The 23,967-nt window shown below is 45.1% G+C and overlaps 1 protein-coding gene across 1 annotated transcript in view; it reads left to right on the forward strand.

The window, feature by feature from the left end:
* The window catches only part of ADCY2 (adenylate cyclase 2), a 344,352-nt gene extending 323,181 nt beyond the window's left edge, over positions 1-21,171 (forward strand). The window contains exons 23-25 of the mRNA XM_024578430.3: positions 11,042-11,156; positions 15,963-16,087; positions 20,359-21,171. Coding sequence (XP_024434198.3) covers positions 11,042-11,156; positions 15,963-16,087; positions 20,359-20,511 — 393 coding nt within the window. The 3' untranslated portion in view covers positions 20,512-21,171. The remainder of the gene's footprint in view (positions 1-11,041; positions 11,157-15,962; positions 16,088-20,358) is intronic.
* Positions 21,172-23,967: the final 2,796 nt, after the last annotated feature.

Genomic DNA, 23,967 nt, shown 5'->3' on the forward strand with positions numbered 1-23,967 from the left:
CTAATTCTATTTTGCTCATTAGTTTATTTCGTTCCTTAGATTCCAGTTATAAGTGAGATCATAAGGTATTTGTATGTCATTGCCTGGCTCATTTCATTTAGCATAATAATCTCCATTTCTGTCCATGCAGTCACAAAAGTAAGAATTCCTTCTTTTTTACTGCCACATAATATTCCATTGTGTGAATGTACCACAGCTTTTTTATCCCCTCATCTACTGATGGGCACTTAGGCTGTTTCCAAACATTGGCTATTGTAAATAATGCTGCTATGATCATAGGGATGCATTTATTCTTTTGAATTGGTGTTTCAGGATTCTTTGGATATGTTCCCAGAAGTGGAATCACTGGGTTAAAAGGCAGGTCCATTTTTAGTTTTTTGTGTAAATTCCATATCGTTTTCCAGAGTGGCTGCACCAGTCTGCATTCCCACCAACAGTGCCGTAGGATTCCCTTTTCTCCACATCCTCTTTTCTCCACATCCTCGCCAGCACTTGCTGTTTGTTGATTTATTAATGATAGCCGTTTTGAAAGGTGTGAAGTGGTATCTCATTGTGGTTTTAATTTGCATCTCTCTGATGGATAGTGATGCTGAGCATCCTTTCATATGCCTATGGGCCCTCTGTGTGTCCTCCTTGGAGAATTGTCTATTCAGGTCTTTTACCCATTTTTTAATTGGATTGTTTGCCTTCCTGTTGTTGAGTCATATGAGTTCTTCATATATTTTGGAGGTTAAACCCTTTTCTGATGTATCATTGGCAAATATGCCAGATTGTTATTTTTAATGGGTATGTGTTACTTGAGTAACAAGGAAAAGTAAAAGAAACAAGCAGTAAAATAAACCCAATCAAGGTCCTGCAAGGCAGAGTTCATGGTGGGAGCTCTCTTCCTGGCTTATAGATGGCCACCCTCTTCCTCTGTCCTCACATGGCAGAGAGAGATCGATCCTGGAGGGGAGAGTGTTAAGACCTCAAGATATGATTTGGGATGGCCAAGTCAGTCCACATCCTTGTCTGTCTTCATTTAAAATTTCAATACTTTAGTTCATTCTGGATTTTTGTGCATTCATTTTGATTTTTAAAAACATTGCATCAGCAATTATTTCTCATGGTGGATGAGCTTTTTGATGCTCCCTTAAGTTTTATGCCCAAAGTGGGTGACTTACTCTCCTCACCCTAATTCCAGGCCTCATTCTGAGGTCTCTCCAGCTGATACCCTGTTGTGGACCAGGTAGGGCCCTTGACCCGATCTCACTCACTCTGCATCCTAGCTCTCCAAAAGCCACTTACCATCCCTTGTCAGGACCTCCAAGCAGAGATCCTCAGAGGTGCTACCACGTGAAGACCCATTCAGCCTTCAGCTGTGGGCTTGGCACGTCCTTCATTGTCCTTACCACACTAATATGTCCTTCTGTCTTCCTGGTGCTCTTTGCCTCTGAGCATTCATTCTCCAGGTCCTGTCTGTGGCCTCTGATGGAGCTGCCCATTTCCTTTGCTCAGATGTTCTCTTCTCAGCTTCTGGGATTTTTACGTGGCTGACTCCTGCCTGTGGTCCCACTCTTTAACACATGGTCCTTGTTCTTTCCCAAACCCCTCCTTTCAATCAGAGATCTCACCTAAGACTCAACCTATCCCCTCTGGGTATTTGACCCCCACCAAAGCCATCCTCTGCCATCCTGACCATGGAGCCAGGCTTGACTATCACACTAGCTTTCCATGGACATCCAGCTTTCTCACACCACCCTCATTTTCTTCTTGTCCTCCCTACAGGGCCAGCCATCTGGCTCCAGCCACCAACCATCTGCCCACCCCACCCTCTCTCTCCCTACACCAGCCCTCAAGCATGCATTGTGCTTGTGTGCAGACCCACGCCACTTTCACTCTGTGCCCTTTCCACATGGGGCAAACCCACCACCTGCATCAGAATCGCCTGTGCAGGTTGCTCTGCATGGTTTCTGGGAAATCCCCAAACCTACTGTGACTCTGAGGGTGGGGCTAGGCACTCCCATTTCTGCTGGTTTCCCCAGCTGACTCTGCTATGCACTGAACACATCCTGCTTTCAGATCTCATCCATCAGCAGTACCATGGCTCCAAATTTCCCAGAAGCCTTTCCTACGGCCTAACCTGAGGAGCTTGGTGTCTAGATCTTATTTCCTCCTCCCAGATGCTGCTTACATCATTTTCAGCTTTTGTATAGTCGTGTGTGCTTTTTTTCACCATCCAGATTGCAGCAGGTGCCATGTTTTACATGATGTTCCCCCAAATTCCCAGCAGGGGGCCTTGGGCTTAGGGATTACACCTGTTCATTATTGAATGATTGAGTGCATGCCCACCCTGGCCCCACTACAAGAACAATATTTCACTTCCTTCGCGCTGCTTTACAGACCTGTTACTACCAATTCAAACCCTCTCTCTCTCTCTCTTTTTTTTTTTTACCGCTGACATTTTTGGACACTTACTAAATGCTTCCTGAAGCTTTACTTTTAACAAGTCTAGGAGACCCTTTCCCCAGTCCATTTTACAGATGGAGAAGCTGAAGCACAGCAAGGCAGTAGCTTACTCAAGGTCATAGAGAGAATAAGCAGTGACAAAGAGGGCCTACAGACCTGGGCAGTCCAGGTGCGGGGCTCAGCTCTGAGAGTCTGGAGCTCAGGCTGCAGCAGCTCCTCCTCTCTTTCACCAGCCCCGCCCACCACGTTCACATCTGCACCCAGGAGTTTGAATCTACACCATTCACTCACTTACCTCCTTAAGTGCTGCCTCCTTACCTTCGCAAAGCTGTCCTTTCACAGGTGTCCCCCCACTTCTGCCCTCGTCAACACTTGCCCTCTTAGCTACCCTTGAGCTGATTCCTGACTTCTTACCAGTGGCTGTAACTATTCACCTTCATGGTAGAGTGGAAAGAGACTAACTTTCAGGTGAGACTGCTCGTTACTTACTGCAATACCTAAGCTTTCTGAACTTCAGTGTTCTCGTATGTAAAATGAGGATCACATCCACTTCACAAGGCTGTTAGGAAGACTACATTAATATGCAGAAAGCTCAATAAACTCCATGGACGGAGTGGTAATAAAAATGCTAATAGCAATAACAATACAGTTGTGATTTGTACACTATTTCTCGTGTTGACACCATTGTCCCTCCAACGGGTCAGGTATAAGGGGTTTTGGACATAAATGAAATATGGTATAGTATTGTATCCATGCATGGAGTTTTACTCAATATGAGCTATTTTTATTTTGAGTATTTAACTAGAATCTTGGTAAGGTCATACTAGAAAAAATTTGAAGTTCAGTAAAAGTCTTCTAAAAGGAGGAAATAACACGCTTGATAAATATTAATGTGGATATTAGTTATTTTATAAGAAATGAAAGTCACTTTTGCATTTTGTAACACACCTACTTGTTTCTCTAGTTATAACAATATTCAACTTAATTTTTATAAATGAAAAACCTTCTGTTTATTGTTTAGCCAAATATTTCATTTGACAAAAGATATTTAATTTGCAAAATACATTGGGTTTCTCAAGGATTACTGTGTTTTCCTTAAATCCCAAAAGAGGCCGAGTTATCTGGATAAAAGCCTTTTGAAATTTCTCTTTTATTTGTGATACCTCCGCATTTTCCCTTGTGGTAGCAGCATACACATCCAGTGGGAGAATCAAGGCACAGGAGCTCTCAGCTCCTGGTCAGAGCACGGCTTCTATGCCTGCCTTTGTTTTGCTTCGCTTGTGTTTTTTGGAATGAAACAGTATGTTTTCATTTTAAGCTTAAAGACAGCATGACCAAATGTTGGTTGCATGGTGTGTAACGACTGATTGCTGTTTTTATTTGTCAAGAGTGAATGTTACATTGAGAATGGGCTTGCATTCTAAGCCCTCTCTCACAGTGCCATGAGCGTACACCTGGTCAACAGATGTTCTGTGATGCGCTCCAGGGTCGGGGAAATGGGGTCCTAGCACCTCGTTGACTCTTTGCTTTACTGTCAGGACCTCACTCTCTTCCAAGCCCCACACATGCAGCCCCTGCTTGGTCCTTGCCATGGCCTTTAGACTTCAGACCATGATAGCACACTTGTGCTTACAAGTATGTTTTTCTTGACTTGAAGAGTATGTTTTAGAAAAAGGACACTTCATTTTAAAATGCTCATTTCCAGCTTCTCAAAATTGGTAGATTTTTAGCCTGACCTTCATTCCTGATGACAGTAGTAATCTACTAGAGCATAGAAAGAGCTACTCCATAAACTTGGCATGTTCTCCTCATTTTACCACACTCTTCACCTCTCCCTATTGCTTCCTTCCCACTGTTGCACTCTGGAACTTCACCTACTCGACCACTCCAGAACCTCATCTCCTTTGCTGGCCCTATTGTAGAGGAAGTCCATCCTTCATGCCCTAATCAAATATTTGGATTATCTCTGTTATTAACAATTATGTAAATGATTTTGAGCTTTCCCAAATAAATTTTACTAAGAACTTAAGTAAGCCAAAACAAAGTACTATACAGAGATGAAAACTTTCATTCAAACCCATGCTTCAATTGTATTATTGCTATATAATAAGCCATACCTCTAGCTTTTATTCAGAATTTCAAATAGAGTGATGACCATTGCCAATGACACTTTGGAAGAAAGTAACTTGTGGTGCCAGTAAAATAAAGGAGGGAAGAGGCAAAGAAGCAAAAGGTAGCAGCAGGGAGTTTTTACTCGTGTCAAGGTATGAGCCTTGCTGCTTGTTAAATTTTTAAAGCATTTTTATTACTGCTCTCTTTTTAATTATTTAGTTATTTATTTTATTTTAAAAATCATCTTTTAAAAATTATTTGTAAATGAATTTATTAGTTTATTTTATTTATTGACTATATCCTAAAACATTTGACAGCAGCCCAGAGCTCTGAGGGAGGGTGGTTACAAAGTACTACCGCCCACTCTGCCCAGTTCTTGCTGGGTTCTCCCCATACATAAGACAACACCATGGCTAGTGTGACAGCTTTTTTCCATTATTTTGTCCCCTCCATCTCCTAAGTCAGATCCCAGGCTCCATGTGACCCACCCACGGCCCTCCTATACTCCCTCACCCAGTGTGTCAACAAACCAGGCTACTGCAAAGTAATAAACAATAAACACTTTCTTTTCAACATTTACTGACTCAGCTTAACAGCTCCATCTCTACCCACGTGAGGAGCTGCCTGGCCCAGCTGTCTGGGACTTTATTTAGCTAGCAGGTCATCCAGCAGGCACTTTCTTTCCCTGCTGTGGTAAATTCCAGGCCCTTGCCGATGACTGCCCCTCTGTAACTGCATTGCTTCTGGGAAAGCCACTTGTGCAAACAGTAATTCCAGTGCTGAGTGTGTCTGGGAACATTAGAGGTGCCTTAGTCTGCTCAGGCTGCTATAACAAAAATATTTTAGACTCAGTCACAAACGAAAAACAGTTCTTTCTCATAGTTCTGGAGGTTGGGAATACCAAGATCAAAGCACCAGCAGATCTGGTGTCAGGTGAGGACTGTCTTCCTGGTTTGCCGACAGCTACCTCCTTGCTCTGTCCTCAGGGTGGAAAGCAGAGAAAGGGGAGGCAAGCTCCCTCCTGTCTCTTCCGATAAGGACACTAATCCCACCAGTGAGGGCTCCACCCCCATGACCTGATCATCTCCCCAAGGCCCCACCTCCTAACACCGTCGTCACGCTTCCACTTGTGAACGTGGGAGAACACCAACATTCAAACCATATCAGAGAGATTCTGCTAAATGGGCCATGGAAGAAGTGAGGAGCCATTCTGATCTATTCTCCTTCCAGCTTCATAGAAGCTAATACACTGAAACTAATAATCACAGTTCCCTTTACTGGACAAAGTAGAAAATAGTTTTGATCTCTGCTGAAATGAAAGGCAGTATCCCAATGCTGCATATTTTTGTACAAATGCAAAGCTATTATGATGTCTCATAAATAGAGAGAAATTTCCTCCTACTTTCAAGCTACTAATAGGAAACTGCAAACTGAAAGAAAATAAACCACTGCTCTTTCCTACTGAGAATCTCAACGACACTTAAAATGTCAGACACTAAGGTCATTGTCAGAGCCATGTATCTGTGTGGGGTGCTCAATGTGCGGAAAGGATTAACCTAGCACATAAGACAATTTCCTCTGACAGATGCTGTTCATGTCAAGCAGAGTGATGTACTTTTTAAACTATCGTGAAGGAAACTAAATAAATCCTGAGCCCCAAGGATACAGGCTGAATGTGTGGCCTATAATAATTGGCTGCATCTTAACCACAACATTATGATATAGGTAGTTTCACAGATGAGGAAACTGAGTCCCAGAGAAGTTCAGTGACTCAGTGAAGGCCACACAACTAATGACTGTAGAACCCGGAGCTGAAGCCAACTTTGTGTGACTCAAAAGTGCTGGCAATTATTTACCAAACTCCCAACTTTCAGACGAGTAGTGGTCAGAATATAGACAATGCTTCTAGGAAACTAAAGGAGAGGTGAATGGGAGAAGATGTGTCTGTGGGAGGTGGACCTAGACACTGGGAGACTGGGAGGGAGAGAGCAAAAAGGAAGGCCAGGCATCTGAATCTCAGGTTTCCAATTCAGGGATTTGAAATTAAGGACACCATTAGTGTAAGTAGAAGAGTCAAGGATAAAAGCTGTCTTGTGGGAAATTAAATAATGTAAGTTTCAGATATGTAGGTTTGATTTTGCACTGAGACATCAAGTAGAATTTCAGTCATCCACATGAGTGGGGGCTAGTTCCAGAGCCATCAGCCGACAATTCTTGATTATAGTTCTCCATCAGCTGGCGGCCTATTAGACCCATCGCCCTACCCACCCGTCACCATTTACCAGCAAGAATATGCAGAAAACCTGCCTACCTATTGTCTACATGTTCCTGCATATTTCATTTAAATCTCTCCCTCACAAAGCTTACAAAAAGGGGAAACAATGGAAAAATATTTTGAAATTAATAGACTAGAGTGAAAGGAAAGATAAGATGGGAAAAATGAGAAAGCTACATAAAATGCAAACAGAAAGGCCTGCCCATGTTCTAGATGCCTCCCCAGGGAGACAAAGGTGTTTCGACTGAGGACCCTGGAGTCAGGTTGTCTGGCTGCAGAGCCTGGCTGTGCCCCTTACACAAGTCGTGGACCTCTCCGGGTTCTCCTTTCCCGTCTGCACAATGGGATAAAGACAGGAACTCCTTCAGGGGCGTCATGGTGGGGATCAAATACATACCTGCATACATGCATGCATACCTACCTCCATACATACAACACACACGTGTGCGTCCACTGTTGCTATTAAGTGTTCTGCAATGTCCAGCAGGCAACTCAGTCACAGTGTTGCAGTGGTCATAAGGTGAGACCAAACCAGCCATTCATTAGCAGACATGAAAACCAGGCCAAGTCAAGCTGGAGCTGGATGCTGCACCGGGCCCCGACCCCAGGGGTGACAGAGGCTCTCATGACGATGACTCTGGGTCTATAGTGAGCTCTGGATTTTAATAGACACTGGGAAGTTGTGAGTCTGGTCCTGTTCTCTGACAGGTGGCTGAATCGCAGGTGCCCAGAGCCACCAGGTGGGGCTGATGTTGGTGCTGTGCTGTGGTCATTAGCTCCACTGGGAGAACTGCAAGGTCTGATCAGATCGCCCCTAGGAGCCCCAGGCGGAGAACAGCACGCTCCTTAGACAGAAGTCCTGAATCTTCAAAGTCAGACAGATGCTAACATAGCGGTGCTCAGTGAATAGTTAATGGATGGAAGAAGGGGAGAAGGAAAGAGGAGAGAGGACGGGAGAGGAGGCACATGTGAATTTTATCCTGATACATCACCTCGGTTTTTACCAAGCAGTCCTTGAATCATAAAATAACCTCAGTACGCACGCATTTACCTTCAGCAGTTTTTCTTGCTGGTGCGACTTCCAAAACAGCTCACAAAATGTGCTCCATGAAAACAAATGTGTTGTCTCACTGTGTGCCCGGAAGTCATTAAATATTTGGAGCTATCTAACAAATTAGTTGGATCATGGGAGAAAGGGCAGCTTCATACTGCCATCAAATATTTATCAAAAGCTCAATTACAGGGACTTTTTGAAACAAACTGACTCTTCCAGAGACTGAGCATAATTTTTTCTAGGGCTTACTAAGCCCAAATGAGTTATTGACATTGGATTTAAACCTCACTCCTAGAACTCCATCTCTGCATTTATTACTGAGGTCGAGTCACACCTCCATTGTAGGTCCCACTGCAGGAAAACAGATTGGCGATAATTTACCGGGGAGTGAGGCTGTTCAGCTAGGCCTTGGTCTGAGACAAAGCAAACCCCTTCTCAGAGGCCAGTCAGTTCTCCTTGCTAGGATGGTGGTGATTTCTACTGCACAGGACTTTGCCTGTTGATTTAATAGTTTGTCCTCCATTAAAGGAGCAAGAGGTTTTCCAGTTGACTTCATAAACCTCCAAATCATCTTGTAAGTCATGAGACAAGAAATATTAAAAAGCCCTGATGGAAACTGTTCTTAAGAAATGATTTTGCATTTCCACCAAAGTTAGCTGGCAGTCTGTTTCATAGTTCCAATTTTTTTAAATCGTTTGGTTTTTCTTCCCCAATTTTAAGTTGTGGATTTGTGGCAACAGCAGGACTTCATTTGTCTTTTTATAGATGTAGATAAAAAGACAATTCACCAGAAGAAAAGAAGAAATCTTTCTGAACCAGAAATTTAGTTCCGCTTCTCTGTTCAGATTTATTTTATTTAGTGCAGTAGTCTCAGCTGGGAGCAATTTTGCCCCCCAGGGGACAGTTGGCAATGTCTAGAGACCTTGTGGTTGTCACAACTGGAGGGGTGTACTGGTGTCTAGAGGGTGGAGGCCAGGGATGCTGCTGAGCATCCTAGGAAGCAAGGAAGAGTCCCTATAACAAAGAACTGTCCCTCATGAGTGTCAGCAGTGCCATGGTTGGGAAACCCTGCCTTAATCTTCTCCCTTTTCGCTCACGTCATTAAAAGAGTTTGTGGATTCAATGGATAATCCTCTTGTCATTTTCCTCTTTCATTAGCTGCTGCCGTGGTTTTGTCCATCAGCCTGTCATCCTGAATAAGCAAGTTATGTTAATTGTCCCTGGTTTTCTTCTCACTCATCCCTACCAGAACCCTTAGAGTTGGATTTGCCCCCCTCCCCATAGAGAATGCTCCCCCAGGGTCACCAGGTGCCTCCTCTTTGAGTGTCCTGAGATTAAACACTCATCCCAGGAGTCACGAGGTGACACCCTCCATGCCTGGTGTTCCATTTTTGCTGCTCTTCTCTCAGGCATTTCCAGTGTCCCTTACTGACGCGTCCCAACTGTGGGCACTCCCCAGTCTACCCCAATAATATTCCATTTCCTTTTCTTCTCTTGGAGCCCTCACCCGCTCCAGTGGACACATGAATGACCCCTCCTGGGCATAGGCTCCCCAGATGAGCATTAGCTGCCTTTGATCTCCGACCAAAGCTTCACAGTTCTCTCTGATCCTCCTAGACATTTGCTCTGCTGCCCGACAGTCCACCTATGTGTAGCCACTCAATAAGCGTGTACGGGGTGTTTGTGAGCCAGACACTGTACCATGTTGTGCAGACACAGACTTCTAGAAGATCCTCTCTTCCCTTGTGGGGTTCACAGACGACTGAAGGAGACAGACGAGAGAAAGGCCACTTTGACTTCAGGGCTAAGATGGATGTCTGTCCCATAAGCCTGTCCCAGCATTGGGACTGCATTTTACCAGGCACCCAACTGTTAACTACCAGGGGAGTGGGAACCTAGAGGACAGGTAAAGTAAAACACTTTATGAGCTATGTACATATATTAATAATCTATTTTTTAAATGTAACCCATTTAAAAAATAGAAAATTTAAAAAGATGAACTTCAAAATTAAATATAAATATAATAGGTGTTACAAATGAATGGTAAATATAAACTAGTAACAGGAAAAATAAACATAAACTGAAAGTAAATAGAAATTGATATTTCTACCTGTCCCCATTGGAAACTTCCGACTTTCCTCCTTTTTCAGCTTTATACCTGTGATAACTCTGTATTCCTCAAAGAATAATAAACCACCCAGGGACAAGTAGAGGCAGAAAACTGCTCCCCCTTGTACTAGTTTGCTTGGGCTACCATAGCAAAGCAACACAGAATGGGGGACTTAAACAGCAGAAATTTCTTTTCTTAGTCTGGAGACCAGAAGTCCGAGATCAGGGTGTCGGCAGGATTGGTTTTTTCTGAGGTCTTTCTCCTTGACTTGTAGATGGCCGTCTTCTCCCTGTGTGCTCACATGGTCTTTCTGGGAGTTTATGTTCTAATCTCCTCTTCTTATAAGGACACCTGTCATACTGGGTTTGTCATACTAATGACCTAATTTGCTCATAATTACCTCTAAAGAGCCCGTCTCTAAATACAGTGCCATTCGGGGAACTAAGGGTTTATGACTTCAACATCTGAGTTTGGTGGGGGCACACATTTCAGCCCCAAACACCCACTCCCCGAGAAGGACAAAAGAAGGAAGTGGTGTTTGCAGACCCAGGGAGAACTGTAGCAGGTGTGGAGTGAGGAAGAGGAGGAATGAATCCCTTGACCTCTCTCTTTCTGCCCATCCTCTATTCTCCCCTGGCCCACCCAACAGAAAACCAGGGGGCAAGGAAGCGGCAGTTCCTACATGTCAGCATCCCTGTGCTGGAGCCCAGCAGATGAGGGGGATGACTGGGTGTGAGGGGCAAATGGGGAGCCAGGAGCCAGCCCCTCCCTAAAGGTGCCTTCTGTTGGCAATGCCTGGGTTAAAACAAGGCAGGCCCTACTCAGTGTCTTCTAGTGTTTCATGTCTCCTGGTGGCCACAAAAATGAATGGAGACATAATGCTTCCTTGAGATGAAATTGAAGTCTCGCCAGTGTCTGCAGTGTGGCGGAGCCATCATTTGTACGTGTTGCTGTCTGAGTGGAGCCCAGGTCTGTGACTAGAGGGGATACACCCCAGCTTGTGCATCCCTAACCCCGTCTTCCTGTGTTCCTTTTCCCCCAGGAGCCCGAGAGGCAGTACATGCACATCGGCACCATGGTGGAGTTCGCTTTTGCGCTGGTGGCTAAACTGGACGCCATCAACAAGCACTCCTTCAATGACTTCAAGCTGCGAGTGGGTACGTTGTGCTGAGACCTGGCTTTCAGTGGTGGAGAAGGCGTGGAGTCAGGAGTAAATTCCCAGGAAATGTTGATAATCTTTGTGTTGAAGTAGGGCAATGACAAATGTGTCTTTCAGGACTGAATGGCAGGTGAAAGGTACTCAGGGAAGATATGAATTTCTCAGAACTTTGGCACAAATTAGAACAAAAAAAACTCACTTTGGTTGGACCCAGGTTCAGCAACTGCACTATGAGCTGGATTTCAGACGCACTGTCCCCTTCCCTCCAGCCAGGGACAAGCCACAACATGCACGGCCTTAGCCACCCTGAGGAGCCCATGGAAGCCACCGGCTGGGCTCAGCCAGCGACTGTAAGCCACTTCATGATTTCATAGACAGCTGCCTATAAAACTAGGACCGCCTTAAGCTAGGGGATGCATCCAGACTTCAGAGTGTGGTACAAACATTTTTTTAAAAATGTGAAGTGCATCTTAGGGTTGTCGGAATAGTCACACACTCCTGGAGTCACAACCTGCAAGAACAACACACGTGTCCATAGCTCTAGCTTTTCAGACTGAACGTTCAGATTTAAGAGAAAAGTCCACCTTTCTTTAAAATTTTTAAAAAGCTTCTAATAAGTTATGTTCTTACTTTAAGTTGATTCTTTAGTATATCCCATGATTACTTGCCTTTTGCAACTGTTTATCCCAAAACAACGTGTTTTCGGGCCTGAGGTCAACACACAGCTGCCTTGTGAGGTCTGCATTACTTCCAGCCATCCGGGATTTGTCTGAGCTTCTTTCACCATTGTATGTTTTTCTTGGCAACGCATTTTGCTGCTTCTGAAAGCAAGTCCACATCAGACTAGACCTTTAAACACAGTCCATGTGAATGGCTATTCATTTCTTTTGCACAGATTTCAGCTATTTAAAAAATCCTGGTATTTATAGTTATTTCTTCCTTTGCTCTGCATATATTCTCAAATTTTCAACCCAGAAATATTTATACATTTCTTAAGAAATTGGGACTCTCCTCTCTGTATGTCCTATTGTCAGCATCTGGACAAATTTCTCACCTCCATGCATGGTGGACCTTTGTCCAGGCTCTGCCACATGCAGAGGTGAGAAGGGCAGCCACATCACCCTGCTGACCACATCCAACTTATGGTGTGTTTTTGACTCTGGAGATTCTTTATTGTTTTGACAGCTTGGAAAATGGGCTTTTTAAACTTTCATATTACCCTCCTTAAAAAAAGAAAAGAAAAAAGGAAGAAAGAAATTGATTGCATTGTGGAATGACCCCTCTATTGTCAAACACATATGCACCTTCACTGCAAGGGGGGACAAGGGCAATTATTTGCTAGTCATCTGTGCTACATCAAAGCGCAGTGTCCTTGGTCTGGATCTTAGCAGTGTTTTCTGAATTCCTGTGAGCAATGGATGGACCTCCTTTGGTACGTATTTACTGAGTGCTTATTTCACACTAATTATTGAGTAACTGATCATACATTCAGCCCACATGCTAGCTCTTTCAGATTTCTAAGGAAGCCTAATCTCAGTTTTTCCCTTGGGCTTTAAGTCTGCCTTTCCCCAAATCCTTGGCCTCTCCCAGGGACAGCTTCCTTGTTCCACCCCCAAGCACAGTGCCATTAGAAGAGTAATATTGCCCCCTAGAAAATGATGACACAAATAATAAGAGCCAAATTTGCTCCTGATGTTCTTTTCTGTACATGTTAGGCTGCAGAAACAGTCAGCTAATGGGAACCACAAACTGAGCACATACTTGCACATAAGTACCCTATTTTTTGGACCATAAGATGCACCTAGGTTTTAGAGGAGGAAAATAGGGGAAAAAATTGTGAAGCAAAAAAATGTGGTAAAATATTTAATAACATCCTTTAAAGTAGAAATCCTATAGCGAGCCAGGTAAGCTACATTCAGACTATAAGATGCATCCCCATTTTCCTCCTAAATTTGGGGGGTGCGTCTTATAGTCCAAAAATACGGTAGATCACCCCGTTGCCAACAATAATCCACCCAGGCTCTCTCCCCTGATGCCAAGCCACTGGCCCAGCAGGACTCAGACCAGCCAAAAGAAAAGCCGGTGGCAGAGGAGGCTGAGATCACAACTCAGCAGCCAGCAGCTGATGCCTGGGCACTCTGACCCTTGCAACAGAACTGGAGTGATGTCTAAAGTAGAGGCAAGAGTTTTATTGAGTACTCCACAAAAGCAAAGGAGAATTTCTTTTTTACCTGCTGTGAACCTTCAAAGATTGGATGGAACACTGTTTGTAGTATGTTTCCTGCCTACCTTCCCACTGCAAAGAGGAAGCTTTGCCTAAGATCTCTAACAAGCTATTATATATCACTAAGCAGTCAGCAGTGGGAAGTGAGATGTCTCAGAAACACCCTCATTATTAATACATTTGGCACCTGCTGTAAGGTGAAGGTCCTGAATCCAGGAGGAAATGTAGGGGAAATGATCAATCAACTCAGTGTCTCTATTTGTATGTCTATGTCCCGCCTCCCCACCCCTCCTATAACAACTGTGTGTCTGTGTGTTTAAACTGAATTCTTGGCACAAGGACACATCCTAGCTGGTGCACTTGGGGTGGGGAAGGGTTTGCTTGGCCTCTCCGTAACTAGAGAGTTGATCAGACTTTGGAAGCTTCAGCTGCTGATGGCAGATGCCATCTCCATATTCCATCTGGTGTCAAAGCACACCCTGACTTCAGGGGTATTCATATAATAAGCATGGTTTTATAATTGCAATTACTAACTTAGAGGGGGCACTCATAGCAACCATCACCTTCATGGTGGCCCGGGGTGCCTAATTATCTGGGGAAGTAATATATACTTATTGGCACACACACATTTATTTGCATTTATCCAGAAGGTACCCAGCCAGCCATGTAATATGAAAAATAGAGACATTTACTGAAAAAAATACAAGATACCAGAAATATTGTACATAGCACAATGACCCCTCAGTTACCTTCAAAGTAGACATCTTGGGACCTCGCACAGTTCTACCAGTCTCCATCAGCTGCCCTGTAATATTTTTCTGGATCTCATCAACGGTCTGAAATCTCTGCCCTCTCAAAGGTGACTTTAGTTTGGGAAAAGCTAGAAGTCGCAGGGTAACAAATCTGGGCTGTAGCGGGGCTGAGTTACCTGGGTAACTTTATATTTCACCAAAAACCTCTACACAAGACATGATGCATGAGTAAGCACATTGTCAGGTGATGAAGCTTCTAATCCCCAGTTGCCCATACGTGCAGCCTTCTGAATCATCCAAATAATTTCTGTGGAGGAATGTGCAAGTGTAACACAAAATTTGATGCAGACTCATTGCTCCACTTGCTCACACATTTTGAATGCGACAGCCACACAGTACACATGCTCACTCAACGGCATCTGGCACCCCTACTGACTAGTACAGTGAAGTCATCTCACGCATGTGCATTCCAGTCCACTCTCCTTGGCTGCCAGGTTACATCAATGCCATGCAAACCATTCTTGTTATACTAACAATGCTTGGACATCTTCTGGACAGACCTCATATGCCTAATACATATATACATATATGTATATATAAATGCATATATATGCATATAGTATATTTATTATAATGGATAATGCCCATGAACCCCAGAAATCCAAGAAATCAATCATCATGCCTTGGCAAGCATTTGGCCAGCAGGACTGAACAGGAGATGACTCATGAATTTCCCCAGTGATTTTTGGAGACTCTCAGTTTGTGGGGAGGCTTAGGCCCCAGAGGTTGCATTTTCCTCTCTCTGATGGGTGCAGAGCTGTAAAGCCCAGCTTCACGAGAGCCAAAATCCCAATCAGCAAAACCTGACGGAGCTTCCAGAGCTTGTGTGGACGCTGTCTGTGTGTCACTTTGCTCACTACAGGTGAGCATGTGCCCTGGGGTCCCCTCCAAACATGAGGCTTTTGGGGAGTTCCTTCAGTCCTCTCGGTCCTACCATCTTGTCTTTGGAAGGTGATTTGAGAATCAAAAGCACAAACAGGTTCCCCTGTAATCTGATAAACTCTCTGGTGGGGTGTCATCAAAGAACAACAACCCTAAAGGTAGGCAGAAGCCATATGCATGAAAAACTTGTAGCAGAGATAGAAAAGCAGAGTTTTTCTGTGCAGGGGCTGTGAAGCCAACTGCTTGGGTTTGTGCTCGGCCTCTGCTACCTACTGCCCGTCTGATGGCACCATTCCCTCGCTTCCTCATCGGGCGTGATGGTGACAGAACCCGCCCTGCAGGCTGTAGTGAGAAGTAGAAGTTGATGTGTGACAAGCACGGTGAACAGAAAATGCAGTGGAGCGGTGGTGGTTCCAGTAAACACTGGAGCAAACCCCCCCGTCCAACAGCAGCAGCACCGTGGCCAGTGGATGTAGGATGTGCACCCGGTGCAGCTCATTAAAATAAAAATGTGTGTATTTCAGAATTAAGTACAAAACTATTGGAAAAGAATGTAATTATTATCTCTTGCCGAAGACTGTATAGCAACATAGAAAACAATCATATCAAAATGCTTAGTTTTGTAAAGCATAACCAATTTTATGCTATTATGGAATAACAATAAATGGACATATAAGCATAAATCAAGGTCCAGAGGGGGAAAATGCAAACATAAATATTTTAATAGCTTTGAGATGTGACATTAGAGGAATTATTTTTCTTTGCTTTAGAGTTATGTGGAGTGATGGTGTGTTTAACAAAGAAGAGTCGGGAGGGCGCTGTAAAGCTTCTGTGTTTAAGACAGTTACTGTGCTGTGAGTGTTAACGCAGCTCTGGTGTGTCCCAGGCATGAACCACGGACCTGTGATAGCTGGTGTCATTGGAGCTCAGAAGCCGCAGTATGACATCTGGGGCAACACTGTGAATGTGGCCAGTAGGATGGACAGCACTGGAGTCCTGGACAAAATACAGGTAGCTAAGTCTGCACCGTCATCGTGGGCCAAGTCTGTCTGCTAGGGGGCCATGAATAATATGATAGTAATAATTATTATACATATACTATATAATAAGTATATTATATAATAAATATTAAAACAAAGGAAAGAACCTTGAAACTTATTTGAAACTTGAAAAAAACCCCTTGAAAATAAACTTGAAATTTACTTACATCTTTTTACTGGGGAAATGTTTGTTTCTGCATTAACTGTTCACAACAATAAAAATTGTAATGGTGTGAAGGTCGTGGCAGTTGTGAAAGTAAGTGATTGCAGCAACCACTGCACAGTAGGATGGCCCAAGTGGGCGGTTCGGGACTAGAGTCCTTCTCTCCTCTTCCTTCTCCCCACCGAACACATTGGAAAGGGCTCTGCTAGGGAGAAGGGCTCTGTAAGCAAAACCTGACCTAACCCCCAGCCTTCCTTTCCCTGGGGGCTGAAGTGGGAGGAGGAAGGTAGGGGTCACCAGGGGAGAGAGACGGAATTGAGGGTGATATGACATGTTGGTGCTGAATTGGACTAGGATGGGATTTGGAGATCTAGAAATGACTGGAAAGGTCTGGAAGCCACCCAAGGGAGAGAAAGGGAAGATGACCAATGAAAAATGGTGAGTGCATGCACTGTTTGGGCACCTGGCCAGACATGGAGAACAATCGAGGGGCTAACTTCTCCCAGTGACAAGGACGTGTGTGCGTGCGCATCTGTGCTGAACTTTGTATCTGCCTTGCCCTCAAAAAGCAGCAGTTCCGCACCGCACCCAGCTATGTTGTCTTCAGCTAGATAAATTCCTGCCAAATGACAAGTTTGTGTGAAAATCACCAGACACAAATAAGAGGCTTCATCAGTTCTTAATCCTCCTCAGAGAATTGTATGAGGCTCAGTTCTGTGTGCCTTGGCTTGCCCAAGGTCCTCAAATAACCTTGCTTCTTAAAATTGCAGCAGACCTAGAGCCTTGATAAATCTCTGTAGAAGACCACCAGCTCCAGGATCACCAGCAGTGGGCTCGTCACAAACCTCTGCTCACCCACAGGCCTGTCATGCTGCTCCCCCTCATTCGTCCAGGACGATTTTATTGCTGTGGCCTTTTCTAAAAGTGTATCTTTAATTTCTATATGGAATGGCACAAACACGACTTCTAAGTGTCCACCTTCTTCCAGCCAGATTATTAGCCAACAGGTGTTGAAAAGTAAGCAACATTCAAGAAAGAGAAGGGAGAGAGAAGAAAAACAGCGATGGGGGAAGAGAGGAAATATCCTGGCCTTCCCAGACAAATTGGCCAAATAGGGCTCCTCTCACAGCCATCTGTAGTAGGGTCACTGATGGTGGAGACAGCCCAGTTGCCCACCCTCAACAGGAATGGCCTGCGACCTCAGCAGCCTAATCTCCCCATGCCCTGAGGGCACCACAATCTCTAGGGCTTTCTGCACGCTCATCACTAGCCATTCCCAATACCCAGGGAATCTCTGGCGTCCTGTGCCACCAAGGGGCTTCGGTCTGAGGAGAGAGGCATGCTCCTGCCAAAGGTACGCCTTCCCGCCTGTAGGCTAACCTATGTCCCCACCACACACCTAGAACATTCAGAAGAAGGATGATCATTTTAATGTTTCACAACTCTCCAAGTGGTCAGTTTTCAAACACTTGGGATAAGTATCAAAAGCCATTTAAGAGAAGCTGGTCAGGGAGAGCGCTTCCTCTTGGAGGTCACAAATCCCCTGCAGGTTAACGTTTAAATGAGTTTGTGCTTGTGTGTGTGTCTAAGAGGATATCAGGTGTCATCAAACTGCATGTGATTTAGTGCAGAGCAGCCACCCCGAGCCCCAGGGAGAAAAGAAGAGAGGCTTCCTCAGGCCCTTGTGTGGTCACTCCAGCCAACAGCTGGCAGGTCTGCGTCTGAGGGGTTTCCTTCTTCTGAGGGTGTGGCTTAATCTACCTCCAGTAGCTTCTTATTTCCATTTATGTGGGGGGAAAAAAGTAGTAAGATGCCAGGAAAAATAAAAATTGATGCAGAGACCATTAAAAGCTTCTCCTGGGCCTCAGGAACAGATTGTTTTTATTAAAGAGCGTGAACTCCCACCATGCTTTCCAGACTGGAAGCCCAAACAGTGTGTCAGCCCACTGGCACCCAGCCGGGCTTCCCCTAGACACGGGGGAATCACGGCTGGTGGTCATGAGGTAGACAGCTCCCTCCTCCCTACATCACCATAGTTTGTGGTTGGTGCTACAGGTCCCAGTGGGACAGCTTGAGAATGCTGCTGGTGATACAAAGAGCCAATAAATATGTCAACTCCAAAATTAACCTCTAGGGCTGCAGGACATGGGTTTGTTCTCTGTGCAGAAGGTCAGAAGTCAAATGCCCATGGGATTCCCTAATTCTAATTGCCCTTGAGAATTCTGATCATGAGAATATATTTGTCATCTGAGTTTCTTGCCTACGTACCTGTTCTTTTGGTTGTTATTCAGAATCCAAAGTCTTTTCTGTGCTGCTGGCTTCATCCCCAAGCTATCCCTGTCCTCCCCAGAGACTTGGCATGGGCGTCTGTTTCCCCTTTCTTTACTGCTCTATTGTAGGGTCCCAAGGACCCACATGTTGCCCCTGAGCTGGAAGCTGCTTCTGGGTCACGTTGTGGTAAGACAGGATGGTGCATCTAACTCTTTCCCCCAGCCTGCCCTGGAGATCTTTGCAGGGGCACTTCAGCCTTTCTTCTGGAAGGCCCCATGCTGCCCTGACGCCTTGCAAACACAACTCTCCTGTGGTTTTCATGTACTTCTGCCTCCGCCCTAGGGCAGTCTGCCCCAAGGCCTCTCCAAGCCCAACGAGGCTGGCTCATTGCTGCCACTGCTGTCCCCACCACTGCTCCTTCCCCAACAGTGTCCCTGCTACAGACAAAGTGGTATAATAGCATTGCTGTGTTGTCCTCAAGCCTGCCTGTGCATGAGTGTGTCACCCACATGCTGTGCCGAGGTGGCTGGAGCCCCACAGGTGTCAAGTCCTTTGCTTCCAATACAGTGGGGGGAAATCCCTCCTCCTCCTTTGCTTTTCTACACAGTTCCAAAGCCACGGCAGCGTTACCAGGGGTTTCCGAGAAAACAGCTCCCTCCCTCTCTACTCAAAACCCAGCCATGTCCTGGAGGGCCTGGGTGGGGAACTATGTTCCCCACAGGTGGGTGGGTCTTCCCTCACAGAAGCTGCAATCTCATTCTTAGTCAAGGCTGTGCATATCAGCCATTCTCTGCTCAAGAAAGTGTCATTTGCAGGACAACGCTCCAGCAGCCAAACCCAGGCAGGCCTAGGTCTCCTTCCCCAGATGTAGGCCCCCACGGGAGCACAAGACAGCCCCAAGCTGAGACAGTGCATGGCCCTGTGCAGAGAGAAGTATTTCTACCCAGCAGGTATCGCTGCCCTCTGACCCAGCAGGACCTGAGCAAGACTGGCAGCTCGTCTTGTCACTTTGACAAGCTGCAAGGGAGGGGCTCACTCCTTTTAGTGTCTCCTGTCAGTCAGGGAAATGGGGAAACTCTCAAGGCCTGAATCCGTGTCGTGCCCATGCTAAGGCCAGTGCATACTCCTAGCGTCTTTAGTTTCAGGTCATTGTATTCACGTGCATAAACCAGACACTCATGGCAACACTCGTGACCATTTGCAGGAGCTGCCGGTGCAGCTCCTCAGGGCGGCTCCTCTCAGTTTCATTAAAATCTATTTTCAACATTTATTATTTCCTGAAACGACATTCATGACAACTGGTGAACATCATCTAACGTCCCACCAGTCCAGCATATTTGGATTTGCTCTTGTTTTCAGGTCTCTTACATGTGCGTACTTGATCTTCCCATGGTGGAAATCAGAGCAGGTTCCAGGCTCAATTTTTTGGAGGGGGTAAGATTGATCAACATGATTCCATCATCTCATCCATGATATTGGTCACGATTGCATCAAAGTGTACTTAACCCTGGAGACTGCTTGAATTTCAGGTGTTTCCGGTTTGTCACTATCACACCACTAAATTAAACATTGTCTTTAGTTTTTTCTCCTCTTGGGTTAATCTCTCTTCTACTGATTTCTTAGGCATGGAATTAATGGATCAAAGAACACAAACATTTCTTTGTTTTTGGTTCTTGCAGGCAAAGGAACTTTCAAAAGGGTCAATATCCTATACTCTGGCTTCTCTTCAGATCATATAAATCTTTTGCCTTTTACAAAAGGGTTACTATCCTGGCTAAACAGTTTTCCGTGTGTCCATGTGTTTCTAGGTCACGGAGGAGACGAGCCTCGTTCTGCAGACCCTGGGGTACACGTGCACGTGTCGGGGAATAATCAACGTGAAGGGAAAGGGGGACCTGAAGACATACTTTGTGAACACAGAAATGTCAAGGTCCCTTTCCCAGAGCAACTTGGCTTCCTGAAGAGTCGTCTTCATTTTGTCAAGAAGACTGTGTTTTTAGGAAGGTACAATGCACTTTCTGACTGCAACTTTTGTCCCTCATTTTTGATGTGTGTGTGCTGTTCTGTCCTCTGGCGCCTCTGCAGACTCGTTCCTGTGACCCGGCGGCGTACCATCCGGTGTGCCGAGATCGCTCTGCCACTTGCACTGTGCTTACTCTGAAGGAAGAGGGAAAGGAGTGTGTGATATAGAAGAGAAAAGCATTCAAAGAACTAACATGGATGATGGAGGTGAAACAAACAAAAATTCTTAAGGCAATAAAACTAGGGGGTGTATATTATCTTCTGGTGCATGTTCTTTTCTGGAAAATATGGTAGCTCGCCAACCGCATCCGCTAGTCTGATATTAAACACACAGTACTTGTGACTAAGTTGATTCTGTCCTCCCACACGGACTTTGACTGTGTTCACCTGCGTGTCTCATTGCCAGTGGCTGTCCACGGGCCCCAGCTGGCACTCGTGGCCCTGTCACCTTGCTCTGTTGTGTCCTCCCAGCAGCACATCATCACCCGTCACCAAGATTAGTTCTCACAACCTAGGACCAGTTTTGTACCAAATGCGTCTGATGTTTTGATGCCATTGTCTTTTGTAAGGTTAATTCATTAAAAGTTTTATGTACTTTGCTTTACAGTGTCTTGTCTTCTCTCCCCGCCCACCCCAACACGTACCCCCTTCTTCTTTCTCTGATTTGCTCCAGAATGGGGGTTTGTTTTTTCTTTGCTCTCCCTGCTTCAAAAAGCACTCTCCAGAAGCCAAGATTGAGATACCATCCAGATCAGGACGGATTCTGTAATGCAGATCACTGATGATGCAGCTCCCTGGAAAGAAAGCAAACTTGCTGATCCATGTGTCTTGGAGTCTGCTTTTCATTTGGTCACCTCTGAAGAGCATTATCAGGGAAAATATTTTAATACTGAAGGATTCTCTGCTAACAACAACACCCCCCTGTCCACACACTCCAGTCTACTCTACCATAATCCTTGAGTGATCTACCGGAAACAGGCTGCGTTAGAGTAATTTGAAACTGACTATGTAAGTTAGCAGTCACAACAGCTGAACAAACCACAAGACACTGCCAAGCCGCACAAGCTGCCTTTGATGTCCAAGGTGGCATAGGAACACATAGGACCTTGACAACAGAAGACCCGGCAGATTCGGTTGTAGTAAATTCAACTCTAAAGTTGGGTTTTTTTTCTTCACTTTAAGAAGTCATACTCTGCACGTAGGTGTGTAGTCTAACATTTAAAGGCAAACCTGCACTTGCCAGCCTGGCTGGGCAAACCTATGAGGGTAAAGGAACCCACAATCTATTAGGAAGCAGCCCATTCCTGGGATCTGGACCTTGAAGCCTGAGCCCTCGGTTTGATTGCTGACTCTGATGTGTTACTAGCTGTGTGACTTTGAAGACATCTATCAGTTTCCTTGAGCAGTATTTTCTCTGTGGGTAGTTCATGGGATCAGGCCTGGTTAAATGAGCTAATGACCGGGCCCGCCTGGCAGGTCGGGGCTCAGTCCTGCCAGCACACTCGCAGCACAGACAGGGCGGCCTTGCGGGGACCTGCACTCACACACAGTTATTCTAATACAAGCTGAGTGTTCATGGAACCTAATAACTGGCCTTCGGTGCCAGAGAAAGCGGGACTGCAGCATGACTTATGCAATTGTCTGCCTCAGTCAGGGATTTTTTGATTCTGTATTTGCAACTCAGCCTTGGCCTTGATATGCCTAATTCTCCAAAAAGGTGATTGAAAGAAGAGTATAAGTGCGTGTCTCGTCACTCTAATCAAAATCTGGTGTAGGATGCCCTAGGGTTTCAGTGACTTCCATCTGGCCTTGTGAATCACTGTGACGATGACCAGCAGCTGTACCTTTTGGGTCTTCCTCCCTTATAGCCTATAGCACCCATCCTGGGGCACTTTATGTCACCTGCCCTTAGTGGACACCCACAGCTGGGGGATTCACCAAGCGCTCTTAAATGGGCTCCCCACCATGTGCTGAATTTGGTGAAAAGAACTCAAAGAAGAACTGCTTTTCCCTAAAGCTGTATCACCACTCTTAACAAATGGTAAATTTAAAACAATCAAAGTGATTGTCAGAGTCCACCTTGCAAAGGTCTGTGCAGGCGTGGGTCCCTCAAAGTGTGGTCTCTCACCAGCAGCATCAGCATCACCTGGGAGGTTGTTAGAAATGCAGATGCTCAGGGCCGGACCCAGGCCTGCCAGGTTGGACATCCTGCAGTGGAGCCCTGCACACTGCCCGTGGTGTTTCAGATACCAAGTTCTCCAGGTGAGTCTGATCTCAGTTCAGCTTGAGAACGCACTGCGTTTTACAAACAGGCGCAGAGAGGTCCGGGGGTTGCTCAAAGTTTCCCAGGTGATGGGTGACTAAGAGCAGGCTAGAATGGAAAACTGCCGGTTCCCTGAAATCGGAAAGTGGCTCCTGGTCAAAGTACCTTCATCTCTGGCAACTACAAACCTTCTGTGAGCAAATCATGCAAACAAGAGGACTAGTTCACTCTCACCAGCCCATTCTCTGCACCACCAGTAGAAGGTAAGAATCTCCTCAAAGCCCTCCTCAACCTCCCATATAACAGGAAGCTCTCACTCCTAAAAATGCCTAAGTCAGGTTCCCATAAAACTGCAGTGGGCCCTGACTGGTGTGGCTCCGTGTGTTGAGTGCCAGCCTGTGAACTGAAGGGTCGTCGGTCAGGGCACGTGCCTGGGTTGTGGGCCAAGTTCCCGATTGTGAGCATGTGAGAGGCAGCCGATTGATGTTTCTCCTCCTCTTCCTCCTTCCCTTCACCTCTCTCTAAAAATAAATAAATAAACTGCAGTGGTTTTAATACATCTGTTTAGAAATGTCTGCACTGTTGCAAATCATCCCTGTTATCCTTTTTACTAAAGATAGCCTCCACTCTGCTTTCCAAGAAACACTGACTAAAGGTGGAAATGTGATAGCTAAAACAATTAATTTTAACATGTTTCTTTTTGATAAGATGACTAATGGTCGTTCATGGATTGGCTTTAAGTTGTAAAAGTGGAGAGGCCGAGAGACATTTATGTCTATGAAAAGTGAGATCTTTTGAAACCTTGTCCCATTCAAGTCTTTCTTTTTAAAAGTAGTAGAAAGTGAAGGGAGTAGAATCTGCCTTAATTTAACTGAAAGTAATTCAGTTTGCCATTCGTTTATGGCGGTTACTTTCAGAGGAAGTCATTTCTTGGAGATGCCTTGTCTTTTTGTGGTGATCGAAATTGAAGAAAGAGTAATTTTTTAAAATTTCTATGACTCTAACTTTATATATTTTCTATTATGTTATTATAAATATGGTTTAATGCACCCAAAGGCATTCCAAATAAACTTCTGCTATTTGTTTGGCAAAAATAAATAAAAGGTATCTACACAGTGAAAAAAAATTTCAA

Source organism: Desmodus rotundus, chromosome 1, assembly GCF_022682495.2.
Source record: "Desmodus rotundus isolate HL8 chromosome 1, HLdesRot8A.1, whole genome shotgun sequence".
Lineage (NCBI taxonomy): Eukaryota > Metazoa > Chordata > Mammalia > Chiroptera > Phyllostomidae > Desmodus > Desmodus rotundus.